The following is a 27,844-nucleotide window of genomic DNA, read 5'->3' on the forward strand; positions in this document are numbered from 1 at the left end:
GATCTTATGGGACAAATGAAAGCAGTTCTATGACACAAGTTTATAGTGATGAATTCCTACATTAGAAAAAAATGGAGTGAGCTCAAACCTCTAAAACAAGAACAAGTCAAGCCCAAAGCTCATACAAGGGAAGAAATTATAAAGATTAAAGCAGCAATCAATGCAATTGAGACTAAGAAAACAACACAAAGAATCAATGAATTAAAAAGTTGGTTCTACTAGGTGTGGTGGTACCTGTCTGTAATCCCAGCACTTGTAAGGCTGAGACAGGAGGATCACTGTGAGTTCCAAATCAGCCTGGGCTACAAAGTGATTTCAAGGCCAGCCTGAACTGCACAGTGAAACCCTGTGTCAAAACCAATAGACAACAACAACAACAAAAACCTGGCTCTTTGAAAGATTAAGTAAAAACAGAAAACTCCTAGCCAACCTTATCCCAAAAAATGAAAGAAAATGCAATGCAATTGGGAATGAAAACAGTGAAATCACAACAGATTCTGCAAAAATGCAAAAGATCATCACAATCTATTTTGAGAGCCTAGATTGTAAGATGAAAACCTGAGACGAAATGGACAGGTTCCTAGATACATATGAATTACCAAAGGTGAATAAAGAAGATATAAGTATTCTAAATAATCTAGTTTCAGTCAATAAAATTGAGAAGTTATAAAAAAAGAAAAACTACAAACAAAGAAAAGCCCAAGCCCAGGGCCAGGGATTTAGCTCAGCAACACAAGCACCTGCCTGGCAAGTGTGAGGTTGTGAGTTTGATCTCATACAGATACAAAAATCCTCAATAAATACTGGCAAATAGGGCCAGGAATATAGCTCAGTGGCACAGCGCCTGCCTGGCGAGTGTGAGGTCCTGAGTTCAATTCCCAGTACCAAAGGGAAAAACAAAACAAACAAACAAACAAACAACTGGCAAATAGAATACCAAAAAATCATCACAAAGATTACATACTATGACCAATAGGATTTATTCCAAGGATGCAGGAATGGTATAACACATACAAGTCAATAAATATAATATACAAAATCAAAGACAAAAATCGCATGATCGGGGCTGGGGGTTTAGCTCAGTGGCATAAGTACCTGCCTTGAAAGCAGGCCGTTGTGAGTTCGATCCCCGGTACCAATGAAAAAGACAAAAAAAAAAAAAAAAAAAAAAAAAAAATCACATGATCATCTTGATACAGAAAAATTAACTGACAAAGTCTAACAACCATTCATGATAAAAAAAAAAAAACCCTACAGAAAATTGGAATACAGGGTCATTATCTCAATCTGATAAAAGCCATCTATGACAAACCAACAGCCAATATCATACTAAACTGAAAGCTTTCATTCTAAAATCAGAAGCAAGACAAAGATCTTCACTATTACCACTCCTTACTTAATGCAGTTCTGGAAACATAAGCCAGAGCAATTAGACAAGAGAGAAAAATAAAAGGGATATGGACAGGAAAGGAAGAAGTTAAATTATCTGTATTTACTGATGACATGATATTCTACATAGAAGACCCAAAAAGACTTCCACCAGAAGACTTATAGATTGAACAGTTCAGTTGCATAGCTGGATAAAAGATTCAACACTCAAAAATCAGTAGCATTCCTATACACAAATAAACTCACTGAGAGAGAAATTAGGGAAACCACACCTTTCACAATAACATCAAGAAAAATTAAACACTCATGAATCAGTCTCACAAAAGAAGTGAAACACCTTTGCATTGTGAACTATAGTACTCTGGAAAAGGAGATTAAAGAGGGTATCAGACAACAGAAACCATTCCCTGTTCTTGGATGGGCAGAACCAATATAGTGAAATGGTCATACTTTAAAAACTGTTACACAGATTTTAATGCAATCCCAATCAAAATACAAATAGCATACCTCATAGAACTAGAGAAAACAATCCTAAAATTCATATGGAACCCGAAGAGAATTAGAATAGCAAAAACAATTCTGGCCAACAAGGGCAAGGCAGGGAAGGTATTACAACCCCAACCTGAAGTTATACAACAAAGCTACCACGATAAAAAGTGTAATATTGTGTCTTATTTTTCTCTTATTGATAAGACAAAATATCCAACACTGAAAGTTAAAAACAGATTTATTTAGCTCAGTATGTAGAGGTTTCAGTCTACAATTCGCTGGCTCCAAGGCAGGGTGGCTTGGCAGAAGGGCATCACAGAGCGGAACCAGTTCATGGCAAGCAGAAGACAGCAAAAGCAAGCAAGGTATGACCACAGCTCTTTCTGTCCCTTTTACCTTTTCCGGGTTACTTAGGGTGGTTAGCACTCTCACCCTTAATCCTTGTGCTCTGAAACCTAGCACTGCACCATGAGTCAATCCCAGCATCATTCTAGATCCAAGCACCTCTAAAAAACCCCACCTATGACGAGATGAAATTTTGGGAAGACCTCTAGACACATCCATAATACACTGGCAAAGAAACATCTAAGGATCAGTAGAACAGAGTAGAAGATGCAGAAACAACTCCAACCACACTCAGCTGCCTTATCTTTGACAAAGGGGCTGAACACCTTCACTGGAAGACAGATAGCCCCTTTAATTAATAGTGCTAGGAAACCACCTTTCCACATGTCAAAGACAACCGAGGCCCTACCATGCACTAAATTAAAATCGAAATGCCTCGAAGATCTAACTATTAAAACAGAAACACTAATTCTGGTGGAAGATGGAAGACACTGGTGTTAAGCAAAGACTGTATCAATAAAACCCCAATCACAAAGGAAATACCACAAAGAATAAACAACTGGGATCTCATATTATTAAAAAGATCTTGCACAGCAAAATAAACCCCCAAAAGAGTGAAGAGACAACCCTGGGTGGGAAAAAAAATTTTGCCAGATCTTCCTCAAAGGTCTAACATTTAGAATATAAAAGAATTAAAAAAAAAAGACTCCCCAAATTTAAAGACCCAATGCAAAAATGGGCATCCTATGCACACAGACACTTCTCAATTCAAGAAGTATAAACAGCAAATACATATGCAAAAAAAGGTTATCACTTGTCATTCAAAAAGTGAAAATTAAAACCATGCTGAGATTCCATCTCACTCCAGAAAGAATGGCTATATTCAAAAAATCAACCAGTAACAGATGCTGGTGAGATGGTAGGGAAATAGGAACCCTTCCTCACTATTGGTGGGAGTGCAAACTGGTATACCCACCATGGAATCAGTGTGCAGATTCCTCAAAAAACTAAAATGAGAGTTCTCATTTGACCTAGCTAGTCCTCTTCTTGATGTCTTTCCAAAAGAGTAAAAAGTATTATACTACAGTGATGTATGCACACTCAGGTTTACATCTGCACAATTTGTAATAGCTGAGTCTTGGAAACAGCCCAGATGCCCACCAACAGAAGAATGGATTTAAAAAAAAAAAAAATGGTATTTATGTACAACGAAGTACTACTCTGCCATAAAGGAAGACAAACTTGAATCATTTGTAGGAAAATGAATGCACCTCAAGACCACAATCTTAAGTGAAATAAATTGGACACACACAAATTTAAATATCACACTTTCTCTTGTGGAGGACAGATAGTAGAAGTAGAAAGGTATTCAAATGGGAAGGGAAACAAGAAGGGAAAGGAAGGGGAGGAAAAGTGAAAAAAAAGAGAATGGAAGGAAAAAATGAAAACAAACCTTTTGTAAATGGGGAGGGGAGAAGCATAAAGGGAGAGGAAAGGAATGGAAAAAAGAGGAGTTAAGACATGCTATGTACAGGCACAAAATCCCTATGCTGAATGTGATCATTATGTACGGCAAATATGCACTAATAAAAATTTTAAAAAATGAATAGCAGTAATCTATGAGTAAATTTACTTAATTATAAGCTACATCTCATAATTTCATTACAAGTAGATTTACATTCTCAAATGTATAGAAACAGATTTTAAAACTTTAAGGATTTGTATCCACACAAGTGAGTGAGGTAGATGTTAATAGAACTCAGCTTTTAACTCTGGATTGACCACAGCCTGGGCTCTTGTCTGTAAAGTGGTATGTCTCCACGTGGAATTTCTGAGGTTTCTTCTTAAAACTGGACTTTCATAGACCCCAGAAAGCCCACAGGCATGGTGATCTTGCAGCTACCTTGGGATGGCGGCAGGCGTGGATCTGGGTGCTGCGCTGCGTGGTCAGGTGGTGGAGGATGTCAGGCATGTTTCGAAACATGTCCAGCTTGTCCACGTGAACCTGTAAAGGTAATGCAGGCATGCTGTTACCTGAAGGCGATTTCCAAGGTTAAGAACCCGGGCACTGCGGACAGGCAGTGAGCTAACACCCTGTCTTTCTTGTGACCCAGTTTTCATCACTTCAGTGCTTCTTAATATCCTGCCAGGCTGCAAAGAGGCAATGGACCCAGACTTCCTCCAATTAGGCCAAGACTGTTGTCCCATTCACCTTCAGTGTGCACCTTCAGTGTGCGCATTCTGTGTATCAGTTAGGCTCTATTCTCAATCCTGGCCTTACGAGTCCTCCCTCTTCTCAAAGGTGTGTAAGGACCGTAGAGGAGCAGCAGGGAAGAAAGTGTACTTGGGAGCAGGGGCCCAGGGCCCCCACCACTACTCTCATCACTAGGTTAAGCAGATGGCACAAATACTTCTCAATCTGTGGCACTCCTAGATTACAGGCTGACTCATTTTAAAGCATTAAACCCATCCATTTAAACCCATTCAAAGCAAATGAAAAGTAACTAAATTCAGATGAAGATTAAAATATAATAAAAGGAAGCATTCTCATTTTGATGTCTGAGTAACAGGTTAGAATAATGTCAAATTGCTATGCTAATTTTTTTTGTTGTTGTTGTTTGAGACCGTCTCCCTTATGTAGTTCAAGCTGGCCTTGAGTTCACTATGTAGCCCAGGCTGGCCTCAAACCTGTAGTGATCCTCTTGCCTCACTCTCCCTAGTACTGGGATTACAGGAATACGCCACTATGCCTCGCTGCTATGATAAGTGTTAACCAAGGTGGCTATCTAAAAAACAAATACAAGTATAGCTACTTCCTTGTGTTCCATTCTGCTGGCTGTTTACTAATGATCAATTAGAAGCAACAGTGAAGTTAATTTTCTGAGACCTCTCAAGAAGAGGGGTAACTTCTGATATTACACACAGAGGACTAGAAAATTAGTTTCATCAAAAACTAAAGACTGGCTGGAGATTTAGCTCAGTGGTTCAAGCACTTGCCTGGTAAGGCAATTCCCATTATAAAAAAAAAAAAGTAAAGACTGAAAAAGTTGCTACCAATGATTACTTATGTCCCTTAGTCAAAAAATCTCACTGTTCTACAAATGAGATCTCACTGTTTTACAAATGACTGATCCAAAACTGTTCCCAAAGGGGTTCCTAGACTTAAGAGAGGGCTCCCCAAGCAGCTGCTCCTGGCCCCCTCCAGTCAGGCACCCTCCAAGAGGGCTCTGAAGCACAACACCCAGCACACTCTACTCCACAAGCCACAAAGTACACCAACAGCTTGGGACTGACAGTCATCGCTAGCTTTGTACTTCCACAGGGCAGGCATAGCAGAAAAGCCAAATGGTGTATGTATCTACATACGCATAAGTGTGTGGACATAACCCACCACCAAGGTGATTTTAATTTAAAAGGCAATTTTAACCTCAAAAATATAGAAAAGTCAATCTCAAGTAAAGACAAGTCCTTCCTAAAGTGGAGAAAGGACAACTTGATGCTAGCACATTTATACAGAAGGTTATAAACAAGAAGCCAAGGAAAGAGGGACCTACAAAATAACATAAAACAGGAGAGAGGGAAAACAGAGGAGGAACTTTTGAAACTGCAGAAAAACTAAATCCTTTTAACTTTACTAAAATACCTTATCTACAACTATAGTTCCTGGCACAAGTTTGTGGGCTGGAGGATCTAAAGAGCACAAAATTAAATAGAATGTAAATATCCAGCTAGTCCTAGGATGTCACTTGATTAAGCATCATTATCAAAACTTCATCTTCTCAGCAGCACACAGTGGTTTGTATCTGTAATATCAACACTCTGGGAAGCTGAGGCAGGAAGACTGCAAGTTTGAGGCCAGGCTGGACGACTTAGTGACTTTAAGAGAGACTATCACAAATTGAAAATTTTAAAAGGGTTTGGGATCAATGCAAAGGCCAGAGATTCAATGCCCAGTACCATAAAACAAATAAAAAGAAACTCCATCTTCTCCAAAAAATGTTACAGGTATATACAAAAATGCCATAATGAAATCCAGTCACTTATAAATATGAAATGATAAAAATCCATAGTTTCAGGACAACAAAACTTCAAAAGAGAGATGACATGAAAGCAGGAGATACCAAACTCTGTGGGCTGCAGAGAGGAGGGAAAAGGTGTGTATGGGTGGAAGGGACAGCAGAAGCCAGACTGCTGCACTGTACCTGGACCCCCAGCTCCTCGCTCAGGTTGGTGAATAAATACTCATAGCCGTAAGCAGCTTTGCAGTTCAGCCATACCACATGATACGGACTCCGCGTGATCCAGCTCCGAACCAGCTCTAAAATGCCTCTTAAACACTCCTCCTGCACGAGATTTTCCAAGACCTTTAACATTTATGAGCCCTCCCTCACCCTTCACTCCCAAGCCTTTGTGGGCTTCCAATCAGGGATGACAGCAATGACCAAGGTGTCTCTAGCCAGGCACTGGCCATCCCCATGGTCCCCACTTCCCCAGCAGACCTACCCGACTAGGAATCTGATAAAATCTTGGGTCACAGAAAGTGGTATCTAAATACACACTCTGGATGTCTCTTACTCTAAAAGAAAAAGTAAGTGTTAAGCATCCACAGTAACATCGAGTACATGTGCAGTGTAAACTCTCGATTACTTTGCAGCCTTCCACCTGATGTTTTGTTCATCAGCTTTCTTGAGAAATGATTTCCACACAACAGACAGCACACAAGAATGACCCAATGACTCTGGATCTACTACCCAAATCAACACACAGAACTTTCCATTACTCGACTTGGAGGAGCAAAAAAAAGTATGTCAGAATTATTGTAATCAGGTTTGATTTCTATTAGAAACAAAGGCTTCCTTTTTGCATTCAGTGGGAAAAGAGCAACAGCATCTTTTTTTCAGTTGTTATGGGTTAAGAACTGGTGGTCAACTTAACACCAGCTGGATTACATCAGCATGCATTGAGCGAAGATGCTCCACCTGAGGAGGGTTGCCAAGATAAACAGGTGGAGAAGAAGGGAGGTGTAGAGGGTTGAGGCGTTAAGGAGGCATTGTGGGTTCTCCTACGAGTTACTGTCTGAGCTGTTGGTTCTCCTGGAGAAGCTCTGGTCCTCACATCGAGTATTGCTTCCTGGCTCCGGAGGGGAAGACACATGCTGCTTGGTCTTTAGGATGAACTCGTCATGCTGCTTCCTGGCACGTACCCGACTGTGCTTGTTGTCAGAGGAGCTCGGGGCCTCCATGTCAGTAAGGACAGCTGTGGTGCCTTTCAGGATAGCCCTAGTCTTTGTTGTTAGTGTCACTTCTCGGTTCCAGCTAGAACCCTCATCCCAGGGGCTGGGGATTTAGCTCAGTGGCACAAGCGCCTGCTTTGCAAGCAGGCAGTCGTGCATTCGATCCCCGGTACCAATAAAAAGGAAAAAGGCCAAAAAAAAAAAAGAACCCTCATCCCACTAGCACAGCTCCTTCATCCTGCTGGCATAGACTTTCTGGCTTCCACCACTGACTCTGGGCTTTCCCGGCACAGATCCGTAAAACAGACTGGTGTGAGTCCTTCTTGTGGGCTCTGGACCTCCAGTTGGACTCGTGGGAGGCACTGTCCTGAGCTCTGGGTTTTTATCTGGACTCATGTGGGACACTGCCGTGGGGTTTAGGCTCTTGAATAAATAATCTATGTCTTTGGTGTTGTGGATAGATTTCCTGCGTTAACTTCCGGTGACCATTATAAAAATATTATGAACTCCATGTCCTGATCTGAATTGTTCTGTGTACAACCCCTGACTACAACATCAGTATTAGGGATTAAACTCAGGACCTTCACACTAAGATACTTCCCCACCTCTTTTTGTATTTTTTTTTTTAAGATTCTCACCATGAAGTTGCCCAATGAAGTTGCCCAATTTATACTCAAACTCATTATCCTCCTGCCTCAGCTTCCTAGAGAAGTGGGATCGCAGGTATGTGTCCTCACACCTGGCTCCAATAACACTTCATACACCAAGTGGCCCTACTTTATATGATTCTGGAACCGCGTAAAGCCTAGTACCTTCCTCCAGAGTGCAGAAGCTCCATTCTGGCGGCTTCTCCTTTGGCCAATCTGAAGTCTCCTGTGTACAAGACAGTTCCATTATTACCCTGAAATAAAAACCTGGAAAGAAAATAAACCTCAGTGACTGTTAAGTCTCAGATCAGTCCTAAAGAAGAAAATGCTTGCTAAATGCACAGCAAGTACATCTTGCCAAACATACCCATCACAACACAGCGTTAAAGAAATTTCACCAGCTCTAAGTCCATCCCTAGCACCTAACTGCCACCTTTTCCCTGAGATAGAAAGAAATAACAAAAAGCTGCCATGGTGAGTCTGTATACATGTGTCCCAGAATACACGAGCACTCAGAATCATCTATTGAGCTCATTTCTGCTCATGGAGATAGAAATTCACATGACCAGACAGTGCGAAGTCATGAAGAACCAGCTATGAAGACTCCACTACAAGAATCTGATCCTCAACTCAGTGCCCACGTTCAACTTGCAAACAAAAATTAAAGACGATGTCAGAAAGAGTCAAATCTCCCCACACATATCATTTTCCAGCCCCTAAAAATTTATTTCTACAAATATAACGCACATTTACATATAATAAAACAGCAAAATACACAAGGCCCCTTACATAACTGATCCTGGGCAGTGACCAGCTGGTAAGAGAGTCACAACAATCTCTTCCTTCTAAAAAGAAAATAAAAAAAAAAGTAACAAGTTATCATTAGGACCTTGTCTTTTCTTCCCATTTCCTTCATCTCCAAACACTGGACACAAACAGAACCCTTGTCCACTCTACAACAGAGTGGCCACAGGAATCAGCAATGACCCTTCTACTTGTGAAAATATGTTCACCCAAAACTTTGTACATGAATGTTCATAAGATAATTATTCACAGCAGCCCCAAAGTGGAAACAATCCAAACATCTACCCGCGGATGAGTGGATAAACATGCAGTCTGCAGACCGCAGCAGGCAAAGGGCCACAGGAAGGAATGAGAAACCGAGCCGCATGACACACACAGCACTGTGGCACCCTGTGACTGGGCCCTGAGAACACGTGCTCAGCAGGTGGGGGCCAGGTGCAGGCCCCTGGGCTATATGCACCACGAAAAGGAAGGAAGCAGAACAGGCGAGGCACACGGGAAAAACAGGAGTTGGGCACAGCAGGGCTGAGGGAAACTCTACTGGGTTTCTCCTTCAGGTGGCAAGAGCATTCTAACACTGGTTGTGGAGACAGATACACACCTGAGAGAGACACCAAAAGCCATTGAGTTCTTGTTTCCAATGGCCTATGAAGTTTTTGTTACAAAAACACCTCTGTGTAGCCCAACCCTCAAGCAGGGGACCCCAGCTACTCGGAGTGTTGGCTACTCTCAGCTTCCTCCACAGTACTAGGGGCAGAAGCCAGGGCCTGCGCATGCCTGGCAGGCGCTTGGCCACCAGGCCAGCATTACTCCTTCCAAAGGCTCCTTTCAAATGGGTCTCTCTCCACTTGGCCAAGGCTGGACAAAAGATGCACAGAAGCCACAAAACTGAAGCAGGTGTGTGTGTGTGTGTGTGTGTGTGAGCATGCGTGTGTGTGAGACTGCCCACCGCTGGCTCCAAGAAAACCCCACAGTATACCTGCACTGGAATACTCTGGAACAGCCCTCAAGAAGACCTCAGGCCACCTCCAACCTGTTCCTTTCCTTCCTTTCTAGCCCACTCTAAACTGGCTCTGTAGTTTCACTTAGGGATACAAATCTGATGAGAGGAATAATTCAATTGTCTGATCTTCCAAGAAGAAATACGTGAGAAAGTCATCTCTATGCTGATCATGTTTATACAACCTGACACAGCCTCAGACCTAAATGCATCAAAGCCATGTCACAACCAGACCACAGAGCAAAGGTGAGCCAGACTTGTCAGAAACAGCAGAATTCCTCCTCTTAAGCGTCCTAGAGGTTTTGGGGGTTTTTTTGTTTTGTTTTGTTTTGTTTTTTGAGAGTTTGGCTGTGTATCCTAGGTTGGCCTTGAACTCAGTGATTCTCCTGCCTCAGCTTCTGTGTGCTGAGATTATAGGTATAAGCCACTATGTTCCCTGTTTTGTTTTGCTTTTCATCTTAAAAAAGTTAATCTACAGTCCTATTTTCTACCAAAACAATATATTCACCAAGTAATTCTAAATTTAAGGATGAAAAATAAGTTTTATGTACTTCAGGAGCCATTTTATTTTTAAGAAAATAATTCAGGAGAGGTTCTAAAGAAGGTGGCTTGATAGGTAGCTGGGTAGAGAGCCTCTCTGAGAAAAACAACTCAGACGCTAGAATTTAACAACATAGAGAAGACCAGACGAATGGAGAGGGATTCTCACAACCCAGGAAGAAACTGAGGAAAAAGAAAAAGAAAGAAAGGAAGGAAAAACGCAGATGAAAGGCTGGAACCAGACATGTTCACTGAGACCAGTCCTATGCTGTGCTGGGGGGCCGTGAAGTTGGGACGATTCAAAGTCGCACTGAAGCCACAGCCTCCAAAATCAAGAGTTGGTGAGTCCAGGGCCCTTGGTGGGAGGAAGCAGCACAGCGTAGAGTGGAGCCAAGGTGGAAGGCTGCATTAATTTGCAGTGAGTGCTGGAAATTGGGTCCCACAGCAGGTGGGACCAGCTGGAGGACATATTGGAGTTGGACAGGGCAGGCCTGAACCTGGAACCGCAGAGGCATCAGTCAGCCGCCCCTGGCCCAGAGACAACTGGTGGGATCTGCCTGGGCTGGATCACGCCCCGGGTAGGGACCCAATAGCCAGGGACAAAACTGTATGGAACCTGTGACATCCGCACAGCACAGACTAAGGTGCTGAAGGCACTCACCGGGTGACTGGCTCAGGGAAGAAGGGCTAGCCCACATCATCCCTGCATGCACCTCAGATAACAAACTGGAAAAGGCAGCAAGCCCCCAGACAGCACACTTCAGAAAAACTGCAAGAAATACAGAGAGGGCCTGAGACCTCCAGCACACACCTGTCTGAAAGAAACCAGAAACATAACAAGAAAAAGAAATAAGAAAAAGCCTCCAGCCTGGGAAAATAAGTCCAAGAGAGGTAAATACAGAAGAGATCCAGGGCAGCAATCATGCAATATCAGCCACAGCATCAGCGGACATAAGGAAATCGACAAGCTTAAAACTGAAATTCTAATCCAAGTGAGGCAAGATATAAAATATTAATAAAAGAAATGCTAAGCCCCTCTCAAGAAGACACAGATGGAAGAATGGAGGAACCCAGAAAAAGAAGAGAAACCCTTGATGAAGAATATAAACAAAATCTAGAATACATGAAACAGACCCAAAGAGATTACCAGGAAATTAACTCCACTGAAAGCTGGCAAAATGCCGTAACAGAAACTAAAGTTAGCCTTTCAAAAAAATTTAAAGATAGATAGATTTGTAATGTGTAATCGTGAAAGAAAAGACCTCTTAAAAATAACAAGGAACCAGGAAGTAACAATACAAAGGCTAGAAGACAATCTATAACTTAAGAATAAAAACGTGAGCAAAGAAGCAGGAGTAAACACAAATGAATTACAAAGAAATAATTCACAGAAATAATTATGGAAAACTTTCCAAGCACAGGAAAAGAAAATGATATCTGGATAAATGAGGCATACACAACTCCAGCCAATTACAACCAAAACAGATCTACATCCAGACATATAATAATCAAGATTCCAGAAATTCACCACAAGAACAGATTAAAAGTGGTCAGAGAAAAGAAACAGATGACCTATAAAGGAAAATCCATCAAAATCACAACAGACTTCTCAATACAAACTATCAAATCAAGAAGAGCTTGGAGTGAAGTAGTCCAAGCCCTGAAAGAAAATAACCTCCAACCCAGATTGATGTACCCTGAAAAAAATCTCTCTCAAAATTAATGAAGAAACAAGATGTTTCCATGACAAAGAGGAACTGCGGGAGTTCGTGACCACCAATCCAACCCTACAAAAAATACTGAAGGACATTCTAGAGAGAGATAGAAAAAAATACCAGGATTCCAGCAACAGTGGCAGAGAGGCCTCAATGAACAGGGCAGACAGTGGAATGAAGGAGAAAAGTGGACAAATAATAGCAGAAAAATAGAATAGCAGAGATGAGGCAGAGAAGGTGGGCTATAATCTCTAACACAGATCACCTTGATACACTAACAAAAAGAAACACAGGCAGAGTAGATCAGGAGATAGGATCCATCAAGATGTTCTGAATAGGAAATATACTCAACCTGAAACAGGGTTAATAAACCTAAAGTCAAAGATGAGAAAATGATGCTCTATGTGACAGGGAACCAGAGATAAACAGGGACAACTCGTCTAGCAGCTGCAGATAGGTTAGAAAGTCATGACACTTTGTGCAGTGGAGAAGTACTCAGCTATAAGGAAGGAAAACCTTGAGGCTTTAATAGGTAAAGGAATACAGCTCAAGAACAAGCTCAGGGATAAAAAGGTTCAGCACCACTTAGATAACGGGTCGTGCCTCTAATCTAAAAACTAAAGGAGTTAGTGGGACACAAAATATACAACGCACCCTGAGAAAGGGAAAGGGGAGGAATTGTCTAAAAAAATGCAGAAGACATTGCTAATAATGTATATGGATTTAAAAGCCAGTCTTATTGCTCTGTTTAGTTTGATTTTACTCTGTTTCAGTCTGTCTGCTCATACTAGATTTTAGGGCACAGACAGCTATCCCAAAAATAGCAGGATATACTACGGTAACTATCCTTAATTTCCTATTAACTTAAACTGAAACCTGGTATTACTTAGATTATCTTACTGTGACTGATCTTATTTGAATCTGGTTTGTTAGACCACTGTTTTGTCTTGACTGATTTTATTTGAATTTGGTATGCTTGATAGTATCAAGTCTAAGAGTAGAGGCAACTACTCTGAAGATGACAAGATGCAATAAGATACCCATTCCAGTTTATTGTTTTTGAAGTCCTACAATGTCTCCAATGTTGTGTTTTTATTAAAATTATTATGTAATACTACGTTCAATTATATTATGCCTGATGATATAGACAATTCTATTGAAAATAACAAGAGACAGCATAGTAACTACCGTAGATCATCTAGTATTGTGGTTTTATGTGTCTTTTTCATGTTTTTCTAGGAATTTGTTTTGTTGTCTTGTTTTGATGTTTTTCCCTATAATAAAGAAAGGATGCATAAATGTATATATTCACACATGCATAGAATTTCTAAACAGTTTACGAAAACAGATTATATAATACACGATATAATGAACAGATACTCAGAAGGAGACACTAAGAAACCCAGTGCTAATTCTGTAGCATTATGAGAGAAAATCTAGCAATACTATTAATCACTATTCAGAGTGATATTAGTCTAGTCTCTTATGTTTAATTTCAGTATATGTAAAGATATGGACAGCTATTTCGTAGAGAACGAAAGTCATTATGGCAGCCATCGTTGACTTCCATATTGTCTGGTCTGAAGACCTAAAAAGCCTTCATCATCCTGTTCTGATTAGTTTAATACTATATTGTTCAGTATGTATTCACTGTGTGTGAAGATGTGGACAACTATTTGGAAGAAAACAAGAGACAATATTATAGACAGTGAAGATCTTCAGTGGTCTTGCTTTGAAATCTGTGTTTCTTAAAATTGTTTCCTTATGATCTGTTCTGTTCTGTTTAATTCTACCTTCTTTAAAATAAAGAAAAGAATTCAGAAAAAAATGATAATATGCATGAAATGGCTTCAAAAATATTAAGTACCAGCAGCAGGCACAGTGGTATATGCCTATAATCCCATCACTAGGTGGCTAAGGCAGGGCAATCACTGTGAGTTTGAGGTCAGCCTGGGCTTTGTAGCAAGACCCTGTCTCAAAAAAAAAAAAAAAAAAGGCCAGGCATGATGGCATACACATGTCATCCCAGCACTAGAGAGGCAGAGGCAGGAGAAATGCTGCAAGTTTGAGGCCAAACTAGGCTACACAGTAACTCACAGGGACTACAGTGAGACTGTCAAAAAACAACACAAAACAAAAAAACCCTCGAAGGCTGAGGCAGAAGGATCACCTTGAGTTTAAGGTCAGCCTGAGCTACATAGCAAAATCCTGTCTCAGCCAAAAACAAAACCCAAAAAGCACCAGTTTATATCCTGGGCATTATAATAACTGAAATGTGATGACAGTATCATGTGATACCACCAATAAGTGGCATTCCCTTCATTACATATAATGCTAAAAGGGAGCAATTTTGACAAAATGTGCCATTCAGTCATTTTGGTATGGGAAACGAATATATCACTGTTAGGGACTGAATGTGCTCCATGAAAATGTAAGCTGAAACCCCTGCCCTGAGAGGCCACTTGGCATAATTAGTTCTTGAAGGTGGAGCCCTCACAAGTGGCCTCAGTGTCCTATGAAGGGGACCTTCTGCCCCTTCCACCAAGGGAGGACACGGAGGAAAAGACACAAACATCCACGAACCAACGGCAAAGGACCTGTCAGGCCTGGGGCCTGGCCTTGAGTGTCCAGAAGTGTGGGAGACAAACACCCCCACCATGGTGCTCCTGTGACCAGAGCCAGGTGAGGCAACACACAACACCAAGACACTCAGTTACACGAGTGCACACGGTCAAGGAGAAGGAAGACCAATCATTTCAGCACTGTAAGATTATATTTAGCGCTTACCTCGCCTGATGCTTCATCAATTAAAGATATCTGAGTAGGAGTTTCAATCTCAATGGCTACCTGTGAAGATGAGAGATCACGCAGGGATCAGTTCTGCATAGCTTCTCATTACAAACACTGAAAGGGGACGACCCAAGGGGACTAAGTGCAGAAATCACAGGACCTGTATGGAACAACTTCTGAGTCTGCTGTACTAAGTGTTTTAAGTTTGGAAACATGATAAATCAAAACCAACACATCTGTGAAAGAGGATCTGGCAACCTGTATTAAATGCTTTACCCATGTATCTGCCCTTGACCACAGCTGTTCTACCTCTCTGAATTCCTGTCTCCTCCTTCACCCACTCCCTCCATGACAACACCCTGCCCTGTGTTCTGTGCTTGTCTGGAGCTGCAGAATGAGCCCAGGTCAGCCCCTCATACAGGACATGCCTTCTCCCAAGGCTGGTCTGTTACCTGAGCCATGACAGGCATTCCACAAGTGACTCATGAAGGAAGAGTTTTGCACATTTCAACCTTCCAGGGTATTATAACTCACAGTGCCTCGGTGCATTTCCAGAATAAAACCGTGTATTCATGATGCAGCATTTAACACTGTTCCACTCAGTAAGACTAACCTTAATCCTTAATTAGGATTTTCCCTGTGTTCATATATGAAATGGCAATTCCCCCATGTACTAACATGATCTATTTTGCAGCCACAGCTGGGCAATTTACTGTACTGTTTTTCCTACAACAACTTGTATAGCACAGTGATTGTTTATTCTCTAAACACTTGGTATAAAGCATATATAAAACCACTGGGATGTGAAGCTTACTTTAGCGATGAAATCTCTGATAACTGTGTTGGTTTTTTTTGAAATGGTCTTGCTATGCAGTTCAGACTGGTCTGAACTTGAAGCATTGTTTCTGGGTCCACACAACTGGGGAGCAGGTTCTGGTCTGTAGAACCCAGCTAGAGATGCACAGGGGTAGGCTGTCTGGCTGGACATGCCCGCTGAGGACACGGAGCATTCCCGTGTGTGCTGGCCAGGCGGCATGGCCACTGTTGCTCCATGTGTGCAGGAGTATTCTTCTGTCAGCTGCAGAGCTACCATCATCTCCACTCTACTCCCCGACAGCGAACTGCATCCTCCTCTATCTGTGGTGTTATTTTGTTTTCGCCTTCATGTCTACTTCTCCCTTGGGTTTCCATTTGGTGTGTCTTCCCCTTTTCCTGTTTATTTGTGGTTTTCTTATCTTATTTTTATTTCAGAAATTAAGTCTATTCAATAATAGGGTTTTTCTGCAAGTCTGGTGCATTTCCTATACACTAGATTTCTGTTCCATATCCTCCCCTTTACTACCTTGTACTGGAGAGATCCATTTTCTTTGGTTTAATTGGAAGTTACCTACTCAGTTTTTATTATTCTGTTTGTTGCCATTTCTTATCAGCAAATTACATTTACTTTTCCTGATTCAGCCCATGATCTAAATAAAAAGACTAAGCAGTGATGCTGGTGCCATTCACACTTTAAAATATCAGAATGTATCTTTGCTGGAGTCCGTGAGATTAAATGACCAGAACTAGCAAGGTGCATGCTTGTAATCCCAGCACCGCAGAGGCTGAGTCAGGAAGATCGCCAGAAGTTTGAGGCCAGCCTGAGCAATAAAGTGTGTTCAAGGCCAGCATGAACTGCTCAGCAAGACCCTGTCTCAAAAACAGAACAGAACTAAAGACCTAGATCAAACTTCTGAGAGACAAGAAAAAGAAATTAGCAACAAACACTGACCTTACGCACGTAGCTGAACTGCAGAAGACTAAATGTTGCTATTCTACACGATGCCATGTGGGACGGATATGAGGGGCTGGCCTGAGAACACTGCAGTGCTTCTTTCGATCTCCTTCCAAAAATACTTCCCACCTATACAAAGAATTAATGTTATGTAAAAAATAAAACTTACAATTCGTTTCTCCCAGAATCTGTATTTCGGGCTAGTTAACAACAACTCCTTAGTAACAGCAGAACAGTACAGCTGGACCTTCAAGCTAAAAGGAAAAGACAAAAAACAAGTTTCAGTGCAACTCAAGATGAGCTTGGTGGTGACAGAGAAAGGCGTTTCACCAACAGCTTTCCACAATGACTCTAAAACTGCTGGTACAAAAATGTGTGATAATCACACCCAGATACTGATCCCCACCATTCAGTACCTTTCAGGGCACGGGGGGTGTCTCCATGTCTTCAGACCCCTAAGAGATTCATTCTTATGTTAAAAACATACATCAGTGCCTGGGTTGAAGCCAAGTGGCAGAGCTCATCTCTCATGTGAGGTCCTGGGTTCTATCCCCAGCAAATACACATGCACACATAGAGTACACCACTTGGTAGACGGAGACTACCACATATTAAGCTACTAATGAACAACAGAAAAAGGTATGTTGGCAACAGAAACTTCTGCTTTATGTGAAACCACTGTATTTATATTTATTTTTTGCAGTACTGGGGACTGAACCCATGCCCTTGCACATGCTAAGAAAGTGTCCACCTCTGAGCTACACTCTCACCTCCTACATATATATTTTTAGTGAACAAAAATTAATTTCATAATAAACATAAGATTCAATAGTGCAGCTTTAGAGGCTAGTGTGGCTGATCATGCTTTCCAAAGCTAGTCACACTGCCACACATTTCAGCTATGCAGGTCTTCACAAACAGCACTCCAATCTGCCAAAGAGAGGAGGGGACACAGGCTCCCCACCGGTACCCAGTGATCCTTGTAGTAGCAGCAGCTCCAGGACCTTCTGGGGCTGCCCTCTACCAAGCCCACCTGCCCTGGCCCTCGTGGGGTTTACACTTGTTAACGCAGAGGCACTTACATATCACATAGCTTCTTACATGAGAAACTCAAATTATTAAAAACAAAAGGCAAGAAAAAAGAAAAAGGTAGTATGAAGAAAGGATATAGATCTTTCTCAAATAGGAAAGAGATCAAGAGATGGAGGGATGATAAAAGGAATTAAGATGTGCAGTTTGCATGTACCAAGTCCACACAAGGATATAAACATCATACATGCAAACATGGAGTAATAAATTCAAAAAGTCCACTATCTCAAACTACTAACCCTAAGAGACTTTCGAGACAGAGGCAAGCCCAGAGAGTAAACCTGTCCTGGCCTCGGTAGGTATCAGGAACACAGTGGCTCTTCAGATAACTGCAGCCCCCTCGGCCATTAGGCAGGCAGGAAGCAACCATCTGTCACAATCTCTCACTCACAGGAACTGAGGGATCTCACATGATTAATACTGTTTTATTTTAAGGTGCTTTCTTTGAGGTGATTCGATACGCAGCAATGGACAGCTGGCACAGAGCTCTGAAATCAGACAGATCTGGCTAAAACCCTGACCCTGCCATGATGGGCTACATAACACTGGGCAACTTATTTAACCACTCTGGCTCCCCAGTTTCCTCATCTGTAAAACAGAAATAACAGGATCCCTTTGACAGTTATTAAGAGGCTCTAATGAGAACATCAGGTCCTACCACAGCCATTATAGGCACTCAGCAAAACACCTGCACTAAGAAACTCACAATGCCAAGAAAAGTAAGCACGGCCTGAGAATTGGCCATGCTGGGACTGGGAGGCTCCAACAAGAGGCCAACCAGCCAGCTTTTCTGGTCTGCGGTGCAAGCTATGTCACTCCCAGGAAGAGAAAATTCAGCACCTCCCAGGAGCCTACCAGTACACAGGCTGAGAATCAAACACCCCTACCATAAGCAACTGCTGGTTTGGAGGACAGGCTGAGATGATAGCAACTAAGGTACGTAAAGCAACTAAATGCTTATGTTGTTGGGTTGATTTTGCAGGCCTGGAGACAGCAGTCTGAGCATCTCTTGAGAGGATGACAGTGTAATATACAAATATGGGGGATTTCCTTCTATCTTGTCTTTGAAATCCAATATTGTTTTTGCTGTTTTGCTTTGTTCTGATTATTGTGCTTTATTCAGTATTCTGTTTTGATTGGTTTTACTGTTTTGTTTTTGGTTCAATTTTGCTAGACCTGATGGAATGAACAACTATTGTGAAGATAACAAGATAGACTATGGTAGCTGTGGTTATTTTTCTAGTATCCTGCTTTGAAGTTCTGTACCAATTTTGCTGCTTTGTTTTGATTGATTTTACTATCTTTAAAATAAAAAAGAAAAGAAAGAATGAAATTCACAGTGCCTTGTAATGTAAGAGTTCATTATCTGGTTATCATTATCTGCTATTGATTAGCCAAGACACTCAATTGCTTCTGGTTCAAAAACCACAGGGGCCTTTCCAAATGAATATCCAGAGAATTGAAAATTTAGAATTAGGCAATAGCTAAAGAAAAAGAACTCAATAGTTGAGCTTTAAGAAAAGATGCAAAGATACTACATTCCCTTAATAATGGGAAAGCTACTTACACACACCCTCTGGCAGGATGAAAACATACAAGTTATTGCTGCAGCCAAAATCATGGGTAAATCCCACAAATACAATGTTGAGTGAAAGCCAATGTAAGAGCACCCATTTGGTCTGAATCTACTCCTGTGAAGTTCCAAGTCAGCTACTGCAGGATGACCACAGTCAGAACAGAGTCCTGCTCAGTCTGTCCAGCCACCCGCTGGGCTCCCTCACTGCCATCCCCTGCCTGTGGTATGTGTGCATTTTGCTTTCTGTTCTCTCAATTTAAATGTCTGTATCAGCACATGGACCCCCCATACAGTAAGTAGTAAAATAATTACCTGCACTCCAACCTTCTTTTCAAAGTCGGGGCCCGTAATCCTTTCATGTGATCTAAAAACGAAAGAATTGAAAATCATAAACATTTTTTGTTTTTCCAGAAAATTCCTTAGTCTAAAGAAACTGAGGTGTCTCTTAAAAACTTTAGGTTCCAATTGGGAGAAATACATGAGGTCCACATCCAGGAAAGCTGACACACGGGGCTTCCAGCTCCTTCTCCTGTAAGCAGAGCTCTTCTGAGCACAGGACAAGAGCCTGGGCCTGAGCCCCCAAAAGCAATTTACAAAGCGGCCCCATGAGGAGCCTAACCTGCTCAGTACCACTGTGGGGGCACAGCCACTGCCAGCTGGCTGCCCACTCTTCTCCAAGGCTGCGTTGATCCACCTATACCTGCCCTCCCAAGTGAGTTGTCCAGAGCTTCGAAGCTTATTTCCATGGAGCCTGCTGGACACCATTTGAGTGGACTCCATCAGTGTCTCATCACCTCCTCAACCTGCCATGGCTGTGGGCCAGAAAGGTGGGGGGTCACTAGTCACACCCATTCCACAGTCCTCTGAGTGAACAGATGCTAACAGTGAGACTTGAGATCCATCAGCATACAGGTATGCACGTCCATTCCAGACCCTTCACATGTACAGGCCTGAGCATCAGTGAGCAAATACTTCTAAATTAAACCAATTCCAGTCATTCCATTACCGCTACCACCACACACACATACTACACACCACACACCAGGCACAAGTGCACCTTCTTCAGTTTGTAACTGGGGAGTCCTATGGGATGGGGTGAGGGGACCTAAATACACAGGGCCTTCACACTGAGCTCAATCCCCAGCTGTCACATCTCTTTTTGAAATTTTGAGAAAGGATCTCACGAAGTCATTAAGCTGCTCCAGCTGGGTTCAAACTTTCAATAATACTCTTACCTCAGTCTCCCAGTGTGCTGAGATCACAGGTGTATGCCAGCAGACCCTGCTTATAATTGGAAATCTTTAAACAAGAGAAAACAAGGCAGCCATACCTTACCTGGCAGCCCCTGACCACATACACCCCTTCCCTGCCCCACCGGGGATCACTTCCCCTCAGGTCATCGCTGGTCCAGGCTTGAGTGATTATGGGAGTGTCCCAGAGCACAGCTCTCCCAGGTGCAGTTTCTAGAGTCTTCACTGGGGTTGAAAGGAGGCTGCGTCAGCTCTCTGCTCATGCCCCAGGCCACCTAAGCAGCTGCCCCTGTGCCTGTGGCACTGGAACCCGCCCCTACACCCTCAATGCCTTCCTAGCTGGAGGACAGGAGGGCGCAGCCAAGTTCAGCTAACTGCATCCGGAGCTTGCTTTGCAGGGCATTTTCCTTTGGACTAAAAGAAATCATCTTCCACTATCCTCCAAAGGGTCTTCATCAATGCCAGGCCCCGTCTCACACCCAGGACACCCTCTCTCTTTGCATCCACTAACATTCAGTGAGGCCCATCCGAGTGGCCCATTCAGTGTTGGGTCCAAGCAGTCCATGGCCCCCTCAAGGTTATGTTTAAAAGTGATGCTGACATGTTTATGTGCCTTCTTCCCTAGCAGAAGAATCCTTAAGCTGTCAAGTACTCTGCATTAGTGAGTTCAGCCATGATGAAATACCTGAAGCTGGATGGCCACAAACACAGAAATTCTCTCTCACAGCTGGGATGCCTGAGATCAGGCCAAGGCAGGATGCTCTTCTGGAGCACTGGTGCTCAGCACAGCTCTGTCTCTTAAGACTCCCTAATCACCCAAGCCTCACTTCCAAACACAGTCATACAGAGACTAGGGCTTGAACACAGCACAGTTCAAGAACACTTATGTCCCCAAAACCATAAGAAGCAATGCGAGACACCTCCAAAAGCAGAAGATGAGCTCTTGCCCCGCTGTGTTTACATCCTGGCTGAATACACATGATCAGAAAGCCCGAAAAGTTCTTATATAAAGCTCCTCAGCAGGAAGAATCAATTTCTCATTTAATGTACACACGGTGATTTCACAAATTCCTTTGGATGAATTCCTTCTCCAGACTCACTAATCCCAAAGAGGAAGGGCAAGCTCCTAAACTATACCATCATTGCTATGTTAAATGAATTTCACAGGCGGCTATTGATTCAATAAGTGACAACAAACCAAAGAAATATGAAGTTTAATCACAGTAAGTGAGGCCTGGTGCACACCTGTAATCCCAGCACCTGGGAGGCTGAGGCAGGAAGACTTCTGTTGAGTTCAAGGCCAGACTGTACTACATAGCAAGACCTGTCTCAAGAAAATAAGTTTCATCACAGTAATTGAGCTTTGTTGGACACAGAAGACCCGATAATCATCTAATTATGCTGTAATCCACTGACTGGGCCATTGAGTAAGCTGCAACCAAGTAAGCTGTTTCCTCATGTTATTTCTGCTTTTCTATAAATACTGACAGATCAGTTACTTGGAGTTCTCAGAACCTGCCTGATTTACAAACTGTATTTTGTTTCTCTTAGCTGAAATTCTAAGTTTAATTTGTCTAAGGAATGTTCTTTTTGAGTGTTTTCTTGTTTGTCTGGTGGTGGTGGTTTCCAGACAGTTCAGACAGTGCAGGCTGATCTTGAACTCAATTATGTAGCCCAGGTTAGCCTCAAACTCACTCAATTCTCCTGCCTCAGCCTTCTGAAGGCTATCATTACAGATGTGTCCAAGAATGTGCTTTTTAACATCTGGTTATGGTTTGAATCTAGGCAGCCCCCCAAACCTCATGCAGTCATACAGGTGGCTGAATATAGCATTTGTGATTGATTCCGTTGTCTAGCACTGAAATCAGCAGTGTGAGTGCTGCACCTGCCCAGGGGTGGAGCCAGTGTACCATATAAAGGAGGGAAGGAGGCCTGTTTTTTCCTCTTTTGCCCTGTTCGCAGCTGCCATAAATGGTTGCCCCTCAGCCATGCCACCCTGCCTTGGAACCAGCTGAATATGGACTGAAGCCTCAAAAAAAACTGTAAGATAAACTTTTTGTTCCCTAATTTTGAGTGTCAGGTATTTTGTCTCAACAACGAGGGAAAAGTAACCAAGCATAGCTATTACATTTTGAGTGCAGACGCTCAACACAGCAAAGTAAAAGCAGAGGCACTCTCATTCAGAAGTGGCTTCCTAATAAAAACCAAACCAAGCCAAACATGCTACTTTCAAAAATAAAGCCAGTTATGGCAGCACAAGCCTGTAATCCCAGCACTGAGGAGGCTGAGGCAAGAGGATCACAGCAAATTTAAAGTCAGCTCAGGCTGCATAGGCCAGCCTCAACTACATAGTGAGACCCTGTCTCCAAAAACCAAAAATTAAATAAGCAGAGAGGGCAAAGTGGCACACACAGGTAATTCCAGCACTTGAGAAACTAGGCAGAAAGATCACCATGTGAGGTCAACTTAGGCTACATAATGAGTTCAAGGCCAGAGTGGATTACAAAGCCAGACTTCCACAAATGATTAATTATTTAATTAATTTTTAAAAATAAAAAAACGAAACGAAAAGAATAAACAGACTATCAAAGAGGCTCAAAGTGCTCTCTGGCTGATATAAAGAGAAGTTCAGGTTTTTCCTCACTGGCAGTAACTAAAAAAAAAAACAAAATTTTCCAGAAGGAGCAGCATCAAAAATCCACACCAGTTTAAAGTGACTCCATATGCAAGACAATAACTGATCCTCACACCCACCTGTAAGAACAAGCAGTACTCTGGTATCCATCATTTACTTTAAAATATTCTCCACATACAAGTATGCATGTGGAGTTTGTTACGTGAGTGTGCACGTGGACTTATTACATGAGTCAGCCTTCCTAAGGATTGGGAACACTTTACCCCAGCTATTCTGGAGGACACCAGAAGTTGGGGCTGTTAGGGTGCTTTGGTTTACCTCTGCTGCGTGCCCACGGTGGCACTGATTAGCACAATGAACTACAAAACTTTTGTCGGTAAAGGTGGTGATTTGTTGGCATTATCGATTTCCAAAATAGGCATCGGTTGTGAAATTGTTCTTCAAGCTCTGAGCATTGGCTACTTCCTGGACTGAGCACCTAGCCCCAAACATGTCTCACTAGGATGGGACTTAACCCTTAAACAACCCTAAATGTGTCCACCTTTGAAACTGTAGTACCGTGTTCTGCTTGCCTGGCCCCATCGACGAGGTACACCTGCATCCCACTGTCCTAAAGCAAAAGAGACATTTCGTGTTGGCCACAGACAGACGATCTAAGGGCAGGGAAACGGCACTAGGTCAAGTTCACGCTGTCTAATTTGACTGCATGGGTGCGCATGTGCGCGTGCACTTCCTAAACAGAAGTCTGAGATTGATCTGAGACCTGTTTTTTCACACTTGTAACGGGAACAGAGGAATATGCGGAAGATTGATCTAACCCTCACCAGCCTCCGACTGGCCCCACCTAGAGGCCCTACCGCAAAGTCTGGGAACAGAGCCTGGTTACACTAGCCAGAGTTGGGGTGCTGCCGGCGTCTACGCCAGGCGGGCCGCACAGGCCTGGCCACGGCCGCGGGTCTCGTGGGCTCCCGGCCGACGCCTTTGCTTAACCCCCTCGCCAGCCCTGCGCAGGGGGTGAGGAGCCGAGGAAGGCGTACTCACCCTTGTGGCAGTGCGACAGGAAGTAGGCACGGGCTCTCAGGTTCTCCCTGTCGAACCGATCTATGGAGATGGTTGGGTATTCGGCCATCTGTCCCTGGAAGGAGCTCATTGTAACCGCGAGGACTGGACCCCAAATCAGCCCCCCAAACTCAAGCAAGCACCGCTCCAAAAGCGCCTCCACTTCCGGGAACCTAACGCCGTCTTTCCATTGGCCGGCTGAGCGCAGCCATATCCAATCAGAGAAAGCTGCGGTCCAGGACGGTGCCAAGGAGTCTGGGGCAGGGCCGGCTGCGGGTTGATTAGAAGCTCATCCCGGAGCCGCCCCATCCCAGACCTGGGGCGGAGTCAGCGCGCCGGAAGTCCGGTCCCGTTGGGAGTGGAGCATGCGCGGGCTCGCTGTGTTTCAGCCTCTGCAACCCGGGGGCGACGGACGTCGTGGAGTGCTTGGACCTGCGCCCTGAAATCGCACCGCGGCGCGCTTCAGCAAGAAGGAGCGCCCTAGCTTGTCTCCTCACTTCTCCTTCCTGTGCCTGTCTTTGGGATACCCAGGATTGTGTACGGAAATCTCACGGGACGCGAGGTAGCTGTGTACGCTCTTACACATATCTACATAGCCTGCAAACAGCGAATGAGCTCTCCGATGATCGAACTCAGATGCATGCTCAAAGGGCAAAAAAGTAAGGATCTGCCAGCTTCCTCGCCCCCTTTTGAGCTGTACTTTAAGGAAGTTAGAAAGATCTGGGGCGGGGGTGGGGGGGTGGGGGATGACCGGGAAAGTAAGGTTCCAAACCTGTAAGGACAATGGCACGTTCCCCACCAAGGAGCAGGCGCAGTCTCCCCACGATGGACAGTCACCCTGTCCAGCAAGAACAGACTCATGGTGACAACCATGGGTCCCTCCAGCCCTAAGAATCCCCTTGCCAGAACCAAGATGATGCTCGACTGGCCCACCTCAGATAGCCCTGAGATTGGCCGCTGTCTCCTGGGAGAACAGTGTTCTAAAAGACATGTGAGTGCCACCTTCCACTGGCTCAAGCTTTTGTCTTCATCCTAGCCCTTGGTCTCTAACTGCCTAATAACCCTACCTGGTCCTCATACTGACATATCCTAACTCTTCTTCCTTGAAGAGAGCCAAGAATATACTAGGCTGATAGGCCCCCATCTCCTCCTGTTTTGAGGGATCCCTTTGGGCCCCATATTGTGACAGCTGCACCCCTCTTAAACTTGGTTTTCTCATCTATAAAATAGAGTAATAAAGTCTACCCAAAGCAATAAACAAAAGTACGTTGTAACAAATTCTGTCCAATGCCAAGTGCTCAAGAAATATCAGGTATCTTTATTTACTTGGTATCCCCTAAGGGCTGGCACAGAGCTTGGACAGGACACACTTGAAGGATTAGCCATAGCCTAGCAAAAGCTCACAGTACAGCAGGAAAAACCAAAACAGATAAATGCAGGGGTTCTACAGGGACTTTTAAGAGGCAGTGTGCCTGGGATGGGGAGGAGAGGGTAGACAGGCAAGTAGAGACCTCAGTTTTGCAAAGAAAACGGCCATCAGAAAAACATCTGCAGCCCAAGCTAGGTAGGAGACTGAAAGAGGAACACCATAAATGCATGATCAACCAACACTAAAAATTTTAAAGGGGGGCTAGGGATCTAACTCAGTGATGGAACATTTGCCTAGCATGTGGAAGGCCCTAGGTTTAATCTCTAGTATCACCAATAGAAGGGAAAAAAAAGAAAAAAATCTTAAGAAAGTGAATCTGAGGTCAGTTTCCAAGTCCAAGAACAGCAGAAGATCCCAGAATGAGGTTTTATTCAGCCAGAGACCTGAGTCCGTCCCTTTTGAACTAAGTGTTGTACTTAAAAAGAAATAATGGGGACTGAAAAGGTAAGTCAGGCTTGAATAAGCTAAGACTATAAGAGACCTCAGACATTGAGCCAAGGGTGTTAACTTCATCAGCAGGGGGAAGTCTGGGTGACTTCACACGGGTTGGGACAGGTGTGATTCGAACAGCATTTCTCAAAGTCTATTACCTGGAATAACGTCACCCATAATAACCAAGAACTTCTTCAGCCAGAGCTAGCAATCAGAAACTCTGAGGATGGGAATCCCAGTTTCCACATACCTTCCAGGTAGCTGGGTTTCAACACATCCACCAGGTACCTGATAGATACGATGGCCTGGGAATATTCATGTCTAGGGAAAAGGATCAAAGTGAGAAGCTGCTGCAATACTCCAGAAAATTGATGGTCAAGAGATTGCTTTATTTTTTCAACAAGTAGTCTCTGATCCTCCACACTCTGAACATACAATAATGAACAAGGCACCTGAAAATCCCTACCCTCGAGTCCACAGTCTCATGGAAAAAATTACTATCATTCATATGTTCCAATTGCTAGAAGTATTTATTCTTGTTATTTCATACTCACAACAACCTATCAGATAGGCACCATGTTTGTCTTACTTTATAGTGGAGGCAACTGAGATTCAATAAATCACAGAACAATCCAGACTCAAATACACACAGGCTGCTATATTCTTAGACAGCACAGTTATAGTCACGGTGCTGTAGTTATACTCTGGTCATTAGATATAAATGGGCCTGAGACACAAAGGGGATCAAAGAAATACACTTTGCCAGAAACAAGAGCATCCAGCCAAGAGGATCCCCTCAGCTTGGAGGCTGATCGGAGTTAGATGGTAAGACGCTGTCTCAAAAACAAACAAAAAACCTGTTAGCATTTTTTGGTGTAATAAAGGAGCAAAATATAAAAGTAAAAGTGGCCTTTATTCTAAGGACATGGAGAGGAGCTCAAAACCAACAGAGGTCTGGCTTTTCTTTGACTGCGGTGGTACTTAGGGTGGGCATTGATGATGTGTGAGGAACTGATTGGAATTTTCTGTGTGTGCACCCAGAAAGGTGTTATAACCTAAGGCCCCCTAACTATCGCGCCATAAGATCTGTTCTGTATAAGTCAACCTGCTGCTTCCCCTCCCCTTCTCCCTTCAAATCTAACTAGGTTAAGTTTTAACTTCTTAAAGGCCATAAAACAAAGGCCTGAGGTAATAGCTCCTGACAACCCGGGTCTTCCCTACCCGGTAGCCCGTCACAAATTGTGTTAATTGCATTAGATTGTATTAAATTGTACATTCTTCACAAAAATAGCTTCGTTTGTATCATAGCAATACCTGTAACTTGGCCTTACTGTAAATGTGTGTTTTCCTTTCCCTCTGGGCAAAGGATTGATATGTTAATCAATGCTCTCCTGTGTAAAGAATTGTAAAAATCTTACCTAATTGATATGTTAACCATTGTTGCCCTCTACAAATAGAACAGTTGTGGTGCTAAAGTAAGGTAACTAAGGTTGTTAATTGCTGTTAGACTTTTCTATTCTTTGCTAAGAAAAACAAGATTTCTTCTTATCTAAACTTGCTAGTGTTATACTAAGATGCTAAAAATTAAGATAATTGATTAAAAGATAATAAACAAAAATAGTTACTTAAAAAGATAGTTATTAGTAATATT

At 43.0% G+C, this 27,844-nt stretch overlaps 1 protein-coding gene across 12 annotated transcripts in view; it reads right to left on the reverse strand.

Annotated features, from left to right (window-relative positions):
- Positions 1-24,648, reverse strand: part of Dclre1c (DNA cross-link repair 1C) — a 64,852-nt gene extending 40,204 nt beyond the window's left edge. For 4 of the 12 annotated variants that reach the window (XM_063253789.1, XM_063253791.1, XM_063253790.1 and 1 more), the window contains exons 1-9: positions 24,315-24,644; positions 19,701-19,752; positions 16,893-16,977; positions 14,950-15,009; positions 8,893-8,948; positions 8,269-8,370; positions 6,727-6,799; positions 6,426-6,566; positions 4,127-4,228 (exon numbers count right to left, since the gene is read on the reverse strand). In XM_063253789.1, coding sequence (XP_063109859.1) covers positions 4,127-4,228; positions 6,426-6,566; positions 6,727-6,799; positions 8,269-8,370; positions 8,893-8,948; positions 14,950-15,009; positions 16,893-16,977; positions 19,701-19,752; positions 24,315-24,423 — 780 coding nt within the window. In that variant the 5' untranslated portion in view covers positions 24,424-24,644. Of the gene's footprint in view, positions 1-4,126; positions 4,229-6,425; positions 6,567-6,726; positions 6,800-8,268; positions 8,371-8,892; positions 8,949-14,949; positions 15,010-16,720; positions 16,853-16,892; positions 16,978-19,700; positions 19,754-24,314 lie in introns of those variants that run through there. The other 8 variants (XM_063253797.1, XM_063253795.1, XM_063253798.1 and 5 more) reach the window with 6 other exon arrangements.
- Positions 24,649-27,844: the final 3,196 nt, after the last annotated feature.

The sequence above is a fragment of the Cavia porcellus genome, unplaced genomic scaffold (assembly GCF_034190915.1).
Source record: "Cavia porcellus strain 051 isolate PalLab524CR breed Dunkin Hartley unplaced genomic scaffold, mCavPor4.1 scaffold_7, whole genome shotgun sequence".
NCBI classification, from domain to species: domain Eukaryota; kingdom Metazoa; phylum Chordata; class Mammalia; order Rodentia; family Caviidae; genus Cavia; species Cavia porcellus.